The 14,348-nt window shown below is 32.6% G+C and overlaps 1 protein-coding gene across 1 annotated transcript in view; it reads left to right on the plus strand.

Moving 5' to 3' along the window:
• LOC136984818 (ribosomal protein S6 kinase alpha-5-like) overlaps nt 1–14,348 on the plus strand; it is a 137,908-nt gene that overhangs the window by 112,441 nt on the left and 11,119 nt on the right. Inside the window, exons 6-14 of the mRNA XM_067281961.1 lie at nt 252–335; nt 1,556–1,659; nt 2,237–2,387; nt 2,470–2,631; nt 2,703–2,822; nt 2,921–2,997; nt 3,081–3,225; nt 3,323–3,493; nt 8,282–8,491. Coding sequence (XP_067138062.1) covers nt 252–335; nt 1,556–1,659; nt 2,237–2,387; nt 2,470–2,631; nt 2,703–2,822; nt 2,921–2,997; nt 3,081–3,225; nt 3,323–3,493; nt 8,282–8,491 — 1,224 coding nt within the window. The remainder of the gene's footprint in view (nt 1–251; nt 336–1,555; nt 1,660–2,236; nt 2,388–2,469; nt 2,632–2,702; nt 2,823–2,920; nt 2,998–3,080; nt 3,226–3,322; nt 3,494–8,281; nt 8,492–14,348) is intronic.

Consider the following 14,348-nt stretch of genomic DNA (forward strand, 5'->3'; position numbering starts at 1 on the left):
TACAAAATGGATGAATGGATGGTTTATCTACATTCTGTTAAAAACTAATTTCAACATAAAAATATACCAGGTTTCTAAATGATGCAAATATATTTTTGAACTTTATTAATTGTTTCAGTCAACATCAAATTGTATTGTAGAAAGTTTTGGGATGTTTAATTATAATGTTTTTAAAATTGTAAGCATTTAGTCTCGCGATAAAGTTATAATGCAGTGTTTTACTTAAATTTTGATACAATTTCCTATTTCAGGACCAACGAACTTACTCTTTTTGTGGAACGATAGAATATATGGCTCCTGAAGTAGTTAAAGGTGGCAATGTCGGACATGATTTTGTAAGTATTATTTTTGGTTTGTTTAAAAGAAGATACACACTATAGCCTTGTAATATTTATCTTCTTTTAATCTGATTTAATCTTAATTTAACAAATAAATATCGTAAAGTCGGTTGAGATTTTGCAAATGAATACGAGTAAATATCGTAATATATTTATTCACATTATATCACAAAGTTGTTTTATTGAAATCTGTGGCAAGAAATGGCATTCTCTAACTCAATAGAAAATTATCTGTATAAATTGCAAACATTCACCAAAGATCGATGGTAAATTGTCGTTTGTTCCCACTAGTTTATCATTTTGAAGTAACGTCGACGAACAAATCCATTTAGTCAGATTGGAATATCTAGTATTGTAGCGGCATCTCATTAATCAATTTAAAATATATTTGTTCTAAATATAGATTTTGCAACGAGGAAAAAATCTTTTTCTACATGCAAATATATGTGATGATGTAATTGATCGAATACTTTTAATGTTAAAAAGTCTAACAAAAATTAACTGATTGATGTTTTCAGTCTCTTACGAGGGAAGACTCCATGGTTGTTGTGGGTTTCAGTATGCAAGTTTGTCTGTTAGATAGATTAGGGATGATTGGAGGTGTTTGTGCTGAAAATTTCAGGTTCTATGAACAACAGAAGATGCCAGTAGAAGTTTGTTTGTGTGCCAATCAAACAATGGTTAATGTTAAATATGGCATGTAAATTAATGTGCAGTAATTGTCAATTAGATGATAGTTATTGTGAAAGTATGATGTGTTAACATATAATTTTAACCTTTTTTGTCTGTTTTAACTCGAGTGTCATTGAGGAATGTTCTACAGTAGATTGTGTTGAAATAGCACATTTTTTGTTTGTTTTTGTTTGGCTCCATACTTCAAACTCGTCATGTAACACAAAAATGTGAAGAGTTTTTCTTGTGTTTATCTGTAACTACACAAACTGGCATGATTCACATATATGTCCCAATTAAACATAATTTGGTTTATAAGCTCAAATTTTGGCATTGGTTAGTATTTGTCAAATATGTTTGAGCAATGTATCACACTGTTTTTCACGATAACACTTTAGATCCTTTCTTTGTTAGAAGTGTAATTGCATCACTTTTTCTCCAAACAAGAATTTGAAAATGGCTTGAGATATTAAGAGATTGATCAATTAATTCTTTAACAATTCTGTGAATTTAAATTATTTAACGTATAATAATTTAATTATTAGTCTGTCGACTGGTGGAGCGTTGGTGTCTTGACGTACGAACTGCTTACGGGTGCATCACCTTTTACAGTAGAAGGCGAAAAGAATACGCAATCTGAAATTTCTAAGTAAGTATCTTTAATTTTTTGTCAAAGTTAAAATTTAAAATGCTAATTTTTGTAATTAATTAACCAGTTGATTCTTAAGTTAACTATTAATACGAATACAAATCTGTTAAATATTTATAAATAGTAGTAATTAAATGTAAATGAAAATCAAAAAGTTTTTATTGGTTCTAATGTACTTGTATCATTGAACTATGTAATTTCAATTTTTCTCTACCAAAAAATGAATCATTCATCTGCATTGTTCTTACATTAAAAATCTCATAGTTATATTCTAAGATAAAGTAGTCGTCTTATAACTCTTTCATAAATAATTTTATGCATTAAAATTACAAATAAAAATTCCAAGTTTGTTAATTCTAAAACGAAAAAAAATAGTAATAATAATATGACCTTGGCGCAGTGCCAATGTTAATTTTGTTCAGGTGCAATTCTCTTCTACTTTGTATTTATAATCACTTTTAATAAGAATGTAAAATACATGTAACAGTGAATATACATGAAATATATTGATTTTATATAAAATTAATCATATTTTTAAAAAAATTTATTGGAATTATTAAAGAAAATCCATCTTTAGGCGTATTTTGAGGACCCAACCACCCATTCCCGAACATTTATCTCCAGAAGTCAAGGACTTCATACAACGATTACTGATTAAAGATCCTAGAAAACGTTTGGGTGGAGGTGTCGGAGATGCACTTGAACTTAAAAGGCATAAATTTTTTAAGGTAATTAATTATTTTCTCTTCCTTCTGAAGTTTAATATAGGATGATTTATTTATAAATTTTACGATTTGATTATATTTTCAGGGTCTTAATTGGGATGAGCTTGCCCAGAAGAAAATTCCTGCACCATTTGTGCCTAAGATTACGGGGGAACTTGACGTGAGTAACTTTTCTGCCGAATTCACGGAGATGGAACCCACTAATTCCCCTGTTGCAACTCCACTGAGTGATGATACTTTATTTAAGGTATTTTATTTCTAAGTTGATCTTTGTTTTTTCAAATATCTGTATAATAAAAATTTTGCTTTCTTCTTCAGGGTTATTCTTACGTAGCACCTTCAGTACTTTTTAGTGAAAATGCAGTTAGTGATGATATTTTTGGTCCGTCCCATGAGAATAAACCAAATACATCTCATTTAGTGGCAGCGAAATTCAGAGTAAATACTTAATAAAAATATATTATAAAAATTTGTTTTTAAATTCTGTCAAATTACTAACAGAGATGTGCATTTTTTTTTTCCTTATTTAATTCTAGAATTCGCCATTTTTCCAACATTATGATCTTGTCATTAAAGAAGGATTTCTAGGAGATGGTAGCTTTTCTGTATGCAGGTAATGCCATTTGTAAATATTACTGTTACTTATTAGATACTTTAATACTTTTATATTATATTATTATAATTTTAAATATGTAGAAAATGTATTCACAAACGAACCGGTGCTGCCTACGCTGTCAAAATTATTAGCCGTCGTATTGATAGCACTAGGGAAATTCAACTCCTTAGGTTTTGTCAAGGACATCGTAATATTGTTAATTTCTATGAAGTATTTCAAGACGAGGTTGGTTTTTAGAATATTTATAACATTCACATTTAATGATATTTTTATTAATCTTCTTCAAACAACTCTTAACTTCACATATATTTTTAATATTCAGACCCATACATATATGGTATTGGAACTCCTAAAAGGTGGAGAACTTCTAGAAAAAATAAGAAGAAAATCGAGATTTACTGAGAAAGAAGCAGTTTCTATATTCCAGAAGTTAGTATCCGCAGTTAGTTACATGCATGCAAGAGGGATTGTTCATAGAGATCTCAAACCAGAGGTTTGTCTATTTTATGTATATATAAGAAAGTAAATTAATACAGTAAGACAGTAAGAGACCCCCCTTAACACTGATTCAATATAATCCGGTCTGCTCGAAGCCTAAAAAAAGCTTAAAATTTATGCTGATTCAAATTATCGTGGCATTTCGTTGATTCGTACATAATATGATTGGTTCGTGTTCGTAAATAATCGGCAAAAGGTAGCAATTTGTCATAGTGCTGTACTTCCCTTAAATCTATGTTTGTTTTGTGCAATTTTGGGAAAAAATATAACATTATGTTTGACATAGGCAATATCGACTTCACCGATAAATGCCCGAATGAAGTGTGGAAGAAGTTATGGCTGAAGGTATTCAAGAATTGGGATGACGATACAGCGATAGGATCTTCTCAACAAGAAGAGCCTATCGCTGTATCGTTAGGTTGACCAAATTGTCAGCCTAATAAATACAGCCAGAGTAGGAGATGTAGACGAGCAGGATATTGGGGAGTTACTGCAGGTTTCTGGTGAGAGTCTTACCAACAACGACCTTCAAGAACTGGAAAATAGTGATTCTGAAAACAAAGAACCCAAAGAATTTTTCTACAGATTTTCTTAGTAAAAGTTTGGTAATGATAACCGAAATCCTTGATCAAATTGTAGCAAATGATCCAGATTTTGAAAGGAGTACAAAAGCAAAACGAGGCATTTTGGATGTGATCTTCTGCTACTGACATTTGCTTAAGGAAAGAAAAAAATAAGTGACAAATGAAATTACATGACTTTATTGCAAAAAAACAAGAATTTCAGAAAAGCCAGGATCTTCATCACAAAAAATGAACTTTAGATTTCTGTGTGCATGTGTTTGTGTGTTATTTAACATATTTTTATATTTAATTTGCGTAATAATATAACTTAAAATTATAGTTAAATTTGTTTATTTTTAGTCGCATGTTCCCCTTTCCCTATTTACTCTATGTTAAAATGACCTCATTTAACACTGTTTTGCTTAGCGCTTTTTCGTCTAGGAACGCATCCCCCATGTTAAGCAGGGTCTTACTGTATATGTTTTAAGTTTTTTTAAAGAAAATAATTTTATATTTTCTAATAAGTATTTCCTTGATTAAATTCTTGGGGAGTTATTTGAAATTTTGGGAGTGTTTTGAACTGGGGTTTATTACCATGCAACAGGAGACAAACAAGTAAAAATTGAAAGAAATACCTTAATCAATGATACATTTTCCAAACTATCAAAACCATTTATTGACTGTATTTATTGTAAACACTTAAAATGATTACTGTTTTCATAGCTAACTTGATTCAATGCTTTCCAATTTGATGAGTATGTTTTATTCATGTCTACTGATGTTTGTGATGCCATCATAGGAGTCAAGATCTCAACTTATAAAGTCTATTATGAATATTTAGCGTAGGAAAAGTCACAGTTTTTTTCAAAAAGTTTCCCACGAATCTTGGAGTTGAAAGTACTGCCCAATTATAGACAGTTTGAAGAGGTAGAATTTTAGTTAAACTCCTTACCTACCACTCTAAACTACTTTAACATTGTTTTCCCATGCTTTTCAACTTGTGATTTATTTGAGACTGGGGTTTAATCAAGGAAATATGGTCATTTACATCTTTTTTAAACCTATATCCAAATCTATTGCTTGATAAATGTGCCAAATTCCATAATGGTTTCATTCTATACATAAGATGTCAAAAGTTTTGTTTATTGAGAATGTCTATTCCAAATCTATTAATAGAAAGAAATGCTAAATTCTTGCAACCTTTTCATTACATAAAAGGCTAATACCAGTAAAATAATTCAGTTTTATTTGTTTACTGTGTGAAATACAGTATCGATAATCAGATTTTAAAAACTATTTTACAAAAAAATTAGTTTACAATTTACTTATAAATAAACTGAAATTAAAAATACATCAGGAAAATTTTCTTATTCTAGCCACTCTGATTTGTTCCTGTCTGTTTTGACAGAAACAAATCTTGTTCAGCACTGGGTTTAAAGATTCTTTATATTACTAATCCCAACATTCATTAAATTTTTTTTTCAAATACTCTGAAATTAAGGCACAAAAATATATCAAATGTTCTTTCGAGTGACCATTAATTGTTGCCTTGTTTGATTTTTTCAATACATTATAGAACACTTACCTGACTAATGCACAAGAGTTTGTAAGATATCAACGTTAATTATACATAGAGTTTGTAAAAATGAATTGTGGGCTAACATAGTCGAATGAGTAAGATGGCCGATTGGCAAGTTCAATGTCATGGCTTCCCACCTCTCTGCTTTATAAAAAAAATTTCGAAAGAAATGTTTTCTTGTAATACACAGTCATATGAGTTATGTTTTTTTGGCCTAATATATATCTATAATATTATTTTTTAATTATGAATAAATTTAACAACTTTTAAATCAATAACTGTAGGAGACATACTAATTTATTATTCAATAGAAAAATTAAAATTGTTCTAGAATTCTAGAAGGAATTTTACTCGAGTATTATACAAAAGTATATTGAATAATACTCGAGTAAAGTGTGTCTTAATTTATCGATTGTCACACTCGGAATTGTGTTCCGAACGAAAATCTTTACACGTATTTGAATAGTATCAAAAAATCATTTAAAACAAAGCACTGATTGCTTTTATTAAATGTGCATGATGTCAATTTTAAGGCAAAACTGATGCTCTCAATTGATGCTAGAGAATAATTCACATTCAACCTTTTAAAAACCAGTAATAAAAATTTGAAAACAAACGTTTTCAACCGTTAACTCGGTCTTCATCAGGTTCTAACTATTAAGATTCAAAACTGTTCCAGAACGTATTCAAATTTTCAAATAGAACCGTTGCGCATTCGTGTTACGTGTTGGCATGCGTAATACGTGTGGCGCAAAACACAACGAAATTACAATCCATATACAAACAAATTAAATGGAGCTATGGGGAACATCACCTTCGTAACAAAACTTCCAAGCTTGAGAAATGTTACATGCATCTTTAGAATTGATGCAGGTTGTGTGCAGTCCAGCCTTGTATATTTCAAGACTTTTCAGGGATCGCAGATGGTCCAATTGGTGGGATATTTTAATCAATTCCGCGTTTTGCAGATCAGCACTTATGCCCGGGGTTGAGGCATAAGCAGAGAGGGTAGTGGTGCCTCTGTTGCAGTCGATATCATATTTATGCTCGCGTAGACGCTTGTCGAGCGACCGTTTCGTTGAACCGATGTATACAAGCTCTCTTTGGAATCTGCTATCCCATAATGGAACAGAGTATACCCCCGGTGCCATTCTTTTATCTACGATGTCCTTGGAATTGCGCATGAGGTCATATATAGTGTTACGTCTTTTGTAAGCGATCTTTTTGTTGGTGTATGCGGCAATTTCCCTGTAAATGGAGTCTAGGTGTTTATTATATTCAACTACTACAAGTGCTTGAGTGGTATTGGAGTCGTTAGTGCGTGTGTTGGTGTTGTCAGTATGATGCAAATGTGCAGACGCAAGGTTATGAACTAATGTACGGCTATAGCCGTGTCTTGTGGCTATGATCTGGATGCGCTCTAATTCAGATATGGTGTCCTCGATTCTGGAGTGGTGCGTGAAGGCTCTTTTCGTAAGGGCACGGAAGGCAGCTACCTTGTAAGAGAAGGGGTCCTCCGAAACGGCAGGGATGAATAATGGAGTGTAGCATGGTTTGTAATGGACTTTAGTGGATATTGTGTTGCCATCTATTTGCATATGGATGTCTAAGAAGTTTGCATTTGTGTTGCTTATTTGGTCAAGCTTGATGTGGAGTCCATATGGGTTGTTGTTCATTGCATCGATGAATCTATTTATATTGGGCTTAGTTTTCCATAAGATAAAGATATCATCGACATACCTCCTATAAAGAGGGGTATGATTCTTTGTTCCAGTTTTCTAATGACCAACTCGCATAAATCGCCCGACAGCGGGCTGCCCATCGGAACACCACGTTTCTGCAGATATGTTTTGTCGTCGAAACGGAAAAAGGAAGTGTTGCACAGAATGTCGGCTAGTTCCAGGACTAGTTTACGGTGCACTCCGTGCGATGTTAGCAAGAGATCTCTAATCGCGCTCGATGCTAGAGAAGCAAGTGAATTTTAATTGCATCCTTTTGAATGGCTATATAGTTCACTAAATATTATTTGTAACGACAAGCTACAAAAAATTCGCACAATATTTGGCATGTAATTTGTTGATAATTATTGTTACAAAATATTATGATCGTATTTGTCTATTTTGGTAATCCAGTCATCGTAGAAATATTTACGAAGAAAATAGAAGTTATGTTACTAGAATATAAATAATAGTTGCATATAAGTATTGATTAATTTGATATAAATATTGTCTAGTATGGCAGAAATAGTCTCCGATTATTGATTAACAGAGTTTTGTGTTTAAAACAAAGAACACAGATAATAGCGAGGTTGCAGCCGAAGTTTTCGTCTCTAAAGCGTGAACATTGAGCACTGCTATCTTGTAAGTGGCATTTGACGTTCACGTCTCAGAGAGGAAAAGCATAAGTTGTAAATTAATTATTGAAAATAGTTTAATTAAATTGTAATTATACTAGACTTTAAGTTTTTAAATACAAACGTTATTTGAACTGTAAAGAAAGATGTGTTTAATTTTCAAGCGTAATAGTTCATGGCACACCTTGAAATCTTTACATTTTTTTGACAGCAGAACGCATTGTAGAGGAATATCTTACTACAATATCACTTTTTCGTTACTGATTTTGATCATTAATAATTTTACAGAATCTCCTGTTTTCTGACGAATCTGAAAATTCCGAAATTAAAATAGTAGACTTTGGATTTGCAAGATTTAAACCTGAAAATCAAGCAATGAAGACTCCATGTTTTACACTTCATTATGCTGCTCCAGAAGTGCTAAAACAAGCCATTACAGGTTCTGATAATAATGGTTATAATGAATCCTGTGATTTATGGAGCCTGGGAGTAATTTTGGTAAGTATTAAAATTTAAAATGTTTTAAACTTTATATAACAATGCTCTATACCCATCTGAAAGTGTTTTTAGAAGTAGACAGTTTTGGAAATATAAATATATATACTTTGAGGCCAATTTCATTGTATATGAACTCCAGAATTGTAGAATAATTTCCTATAAGAGTAGCAAATATTAAGATGTCTTTTACAAAGTACATTTATCTTAGTTTATCTTGAATTGCAAATCAACCAAATTACATGGACAGCTACATCTCTGCAGATGATGATTGCTTAATTTAATGATATTATGATGCAGCATTACAACAAAATTATTTTTTATGCAGAAGACTGTGGAAATAACAAAAAACTTGCATGTCTTCATATCTAAGAATTAAATTAATATAATATTTAAGGGGATGCAAAACTAACAAAAATAGGTTAACCTAATAGATTGTTTTTTGAAGGTTGAATTTAAAACTTCAAAGGTATTTAAAATAGTAAATGTTCACTATTCCCACATTAAGCATTGTGCAGCCATCATGGTTAAATAGTTTATTACTACTTGTTAATTCTCTAATGGAGTTCAACAGTTACCGATCTTTGAATTATAAAATGCTTAATTTCTTAATCAATTATATAAACTGTTTAGTTATGTCATTCAGAATTTATTGTTATTCAATAATCACATCCTTCACTTTTCAACCTTTCTAACTATAATTTTTATTCTGATTGTTTTGTTTGCATTATTCAGTAATTCTTTAGATTGCTGACGTGTAGTTTTGACTTCCCTATTGGTCCCGAGAGGTCTTGATTTCAAATATGATCAGGACCCCAAATCTCAGATCATTAGATTTAAGTTTTTCATTTCACATTATAGACCTACCTCATTGCTTGTTGGTTATACGTACTAATATAGAGTTAAGTTTAACAATACAAATTTTTACTCAGTATGATACAAACCAAATTTGAGAATGAATTTGGCAGACACAAATGCAGAATGCCGGATTTAGTTTCAGGAAAAGAAATTTATTTTTAGGAATTTGAAATATGTTATCTAGCAATTTTAGTTATAGAAAATTTATTAAATACATGCATTTACATCATAAATATATGTATAGTATGAAAATTCGATGAAATATATAATAAATCTAAATATATAAAATTACTTGTCCTGACTGATTAGGTTTGACATTGCTCAGAGCAAACTGCCAAAGAGATGAAATTTGGTACACAGTTAGGGTACATCATGAAAACGCACACTAAGAAGGGATTTTTCAAAATTCCCCTTCGGGGGGAGAGGGAAAGGATTAAGACTTAACCAGAAGAACGTCTTCTAGTGTACGATTTTAGATGCAATTTTTTGTTTTCAACTATGTTTAGTCTTCATTGAGTACATAGGTGTATTAAATTGATAACATTTCAGACATTGTTATAAATATTTTTATATATTTAGATTTTTTAACCAAATGTTCGAACTGTTTTAAATTCAAATTTGTTATTGCATATTGGTTCGATTATAGAACATTTGTAAATGTTCCAGAAAATTGATCAAATTGAAAACAATTACTATGATTGTTGAAATACTGATTATAAATGATGTTTGCTGTTGCATTCACAGGTAACTGATGTATAAAAGTGGGATGTAAACTTTGCTGTCCTCTTCCATTTTCAAATATTTTAACCAGATTAACATATAGTCAAAATCACACATTAATTTCACAGTTAACTGGATGGCTGCAAAGCAGATAGGCAAACAAAACCACCAAATTCAATTATCTATTGTAGTACTCTTTTCAGTAATTCTGAAGCAAAATTATCTTTGGAATGCAGTCAACACTTTTATTCCATATATAGAAAAATTTTTAATGGAAAAAATATTATCTACTAGTAATAATTCATATCTTAATAATTGTAATTGTGAAGAAGTTTTCAATGTTTTTGAATTTCAATTATACCCATCTCTGTACAGTGTTTTATCATTCAATAAAAATTGCATGAAAATATTAAACAGAGAACAGAATTAAAAGGTTAAAAATTTATTTTTTTTAACTTTTTAAAAGTAGTTTTGTTATTACAGAATAATTCTTCAAATATTTGTTGTTTGAAACTATGTCTAACAAATGATATTCCAAGTATATGAGACTTATCAGAATTCTTAGAAAATATTTGGTAAGAAATGCTCTTTTGTTTGGCATATATGGTAATTACAAAGCAGAAACTTTGCAGCAAGATTAAAATAGAATGCTTCACTTCATTCTTTTCTGGCTCTTATCGTCATCCTTTCAATATACCTGTAATGAGGTAAATAGCAGATAGGCCTGGTGTTGCTCTGGCAAAAGTAATGATAGCGAAGATTAAGATTATTACGTTATAGTCAACCTTACCCATTTTCATAGATTGCAAGAATTGGGTCCCCCTGTTTCCAGACTAATTAGAGAATTTTTAGATGGGTCTGAAAATATGTTTTATTTCCCGCAAAAATGAAAAAAACTGCATCTGCGTCTTGCACGTCGCTTTCTCTTAACACTTCCATTGTTGATGGAAGTGTTAAGCCTCAATCCTGTCCCTCTCCTCCGTGGGGAGGAATTTTGAAAAAATCCCTTCTTAGTGTGCGTTCTCGTGACGCACACTAAGACGTTCAAACCCATCACAGATCTTGCTTTATATACTCCCACCAATGGGTAGTCCCACCCACACAAAAAAGGCTTTGAATGGTCCACACTGTTCCAGAACATTCGAGAGTGTTCCACAATGATCTTGGATGTTCCGGGATGTTTGGGAACATCCTGGAACGTTGTGGAATGCTCTCGAATACTCTTGAATGTTCTGGACTGTTCTAGAAATTTCTAGAGGGTGAAACTTTCAGCCTTTATATCTTTAACAGTAGCTCTTCAGGTAAAAACAGGAACCTTCTTCATGGATGGGGGATAGAGGGCTACCACACCATATAACTCCCTTGATCGTACCGGGACTTGTTTTTGAGTTTTAGCGCATGCATATTATACACTTACTTTTATAATATATATTGATGATTATCCATACTATACCAGTTTCTGTAAATGTACACAATGCTGATGCTGTCCATTCTTTTTCTCATTTTCTACATGATATTATTGGCAATATATTCAATAGACATAACTTACCTAGATATATATGTTTTTTTTAAATCAGTAAAACACTGTATTTGCGTTACAGTGGTGTTATTATGTGAAATTTTGAAATGTATTATGATTTCTTAAAAATTAAATTAAAATGAAAATCTAGAGTAACGAATTTTCTATAATTTACAGTCATCAATTAGCAAAATTGCATAACCATGAAAGAAAAATCATAGAACAATGTAAAACTTGTGGAAATATTACAGAATAAATCCTGGATAATTTCCATGAGTGCACGAGTTGTATGCAGCAATACACACCACTATGTATTTAGACAAACTATCAACAAGGCCCTGCCAATGGCTGGGTCACTGAACACGGATGATGCACAAACCCACGACCACATTCCAATAGACTGTAACACATGTGAACTTGGAAAACTCTATATGGACAGAAATTAATTTCCCATAGAAAACTCTCCCAGGAGGCATCTCTCCTTGGCAGATCATCTATATATTGCATTATTGATAGCAGTTTGGTTTCGTGAGATATGACAGTTCTCAGATAACCATTGATAAATGCTATACCACACTGCATCCGCTTTGGTGCTTAAAACATGAAGTAGGTGGATGGTGGCTATCTTTGCAGTAACATGAGCAAAATTGGTTTGGTATTGTGTTGGAAAGAGTCACAAAAGTGTGAGATTAGAATTGGGGGCAGAACAGGTTAGAAACAACCTTCTGTCACTTAATCGACATATCGGTTGCACGATCAGTTCCCGGTTGTCAAATGGTATGGCTTCCTTTAAGATGAGACAGGTATCTGCAAAGATATTTTGTTAAACAAGGACATGTTGGAGCCCCTGTTGTCTGTTTTTTCCTGACACCAGTCAGTCAGTGTGGACTGAAATGCAAATTATATCTCGCGAGGAATAATGAGTGGGAGGGTCCTGGATGGATTTGAGTCAAAGATAAATATATTTGTAATTGTTAAACATATTTATTAAATTCATTTATATGATAGATACAAAATATACAAAAATTAAATGATTACAAAGGATATATGCGAATAACATAATTCCATCTTACAAATATCTCAATGGCTATTCCACCTAAGCCTAACTTACATATAGTTGTAAGACAGACATGGAAGTCTATTCTAAGTCGTGTGTGGAGAGAGTTACAAATATCTAACAAGACATACAACCTCAGAAGTATTTCTCAATGTCTTCAAGTATCGAGGTCTTTCTTTAATGTTCCAATTGTCTGTGATATGGGAGTTGATTCTTTTTTTTTTTTTTTTGTTTTTCATTAGGTAATCATCATTTCCCCTTTCGGGGATCAGTAACACCCTTGTACCGCTGCTCGCACCACAAGGGAGACATTTTCTTAATTCGAACTTCAATTTAACACATAAAGCCATAAAACATACATAAAAAGAGTTATTTACATATAATACATAGGCATCCTGCCTCTACAAAATTGCAACTCTTGTCGCCAGGGGAGCAACTCGCTCCCTCATTCACGACAGTACTCTCCGCGTGAAGGTTCTCACCTCTTGGATCATGTCTTTGGTCCGGATTATCATGTATAAGTCCAAGTTAGTGGCATTAATGGTCTCTTTAGCAAGGAGCTGTAACTGTAGTCTTTCTCTCTCATACTTTGTACATTCTTGTATAACGTGCTCAAGGCTGTGGTCACCTTTACCGCATTCACAAGATATTTCTTGTTGCTTGCCGACCTTTCTCAAATATTCTTTTGTGTTACAGTGGTTTGATAATAGCTGTGTAATGGTATAATCCTGTGGAAGCCATCTTAATTTGTTTATTATCTCTTCAATATTTGGGAGCAGCCAGAATGTATGCCGTCCCTTCTCGCTATAACTCCACTCCTCTTGCCATTCATCAATTGATTCCTGCCGTAGCAGTCTTTTAATATATGACATTGGGATTTTATCATAGGAGACATCAGTAAGTAGAGTGGCTTCTTTGGCGAGAGCATCTGCTCTCTCATTCCCTTCAATTCCAATATGGGCTTTTACCCATCTCACTTTGATTTTAAGATCATGTTCCTCTATGATACTCTTGACTTCCATGGCCATTATGTTTTTATCAGTGAATTGCCGCAGTGTGTAGATTGCAGCTTGACTATCTGTGTTTATTATCACTGGGCCAGAAACACTGGTGGAGAGAATCCATTTTATGGATTGGAGAATGGCGAACAGTTCTGCTTGATACACAGAGCATCTATCGTCTAACCTATATTGAGCTTGATGAATTTCCTCTTTATCTTTTATTACAATGAACGATGCTCCCACACTGTTCTCAACCTTAGACCCATCAGTGTAAATTTCTATTTCATCTCTATCCTCTTCTTCCGCAAGTTTAATAGCTTTGCGATTATAGAGTTTAGGTAACATGGCGGCCGTAGGCTGCCTCTCGTAATCCCTCTCATGATATATCTGGTCACTTATGCTTATTGGGTGTCCTCTTCTACACTTATAACTTTTAGCTTTTTCCCGAAGAACTAAGTCTATTGGTGTTGTCCCGGCAATCACCATCAAAGCTTCCGTGGAGGTAGTGCGGAATGCTTTAGTCATTCTTAATAGTGCAACCCTCTGTGCACTCCTTAGCTTTCTTTTGATGGTTCCTTTTTCAGCGGCTTCATACCAAGCACCCGCTGCATAAGTTATCTTTGGTATAAATGCCCCATTATAGATTGTTGCAATAGCTTCACTCTTTAGTTCCCATTTCACTTTGGCCACTCTTGCTAGAGCGTT

The sequence above is a fragment of the Centruroides vittatus genome, unplaced genomic scaffold (assembly GCF_030686945.1).
Source record: "Centruroides vittatus isolate TY-2023 unplaced genomic scaffold, ASM3068694v2 contig_93, whole genome shotgun sequence".
In the NCBI taxonomy this organism is placed as follows: Eukaryota; Metazoa; Arthropoda; class Arachnida; order Scorpiones; family Buthidae; genus Centruroides; species Centruroides vittatus.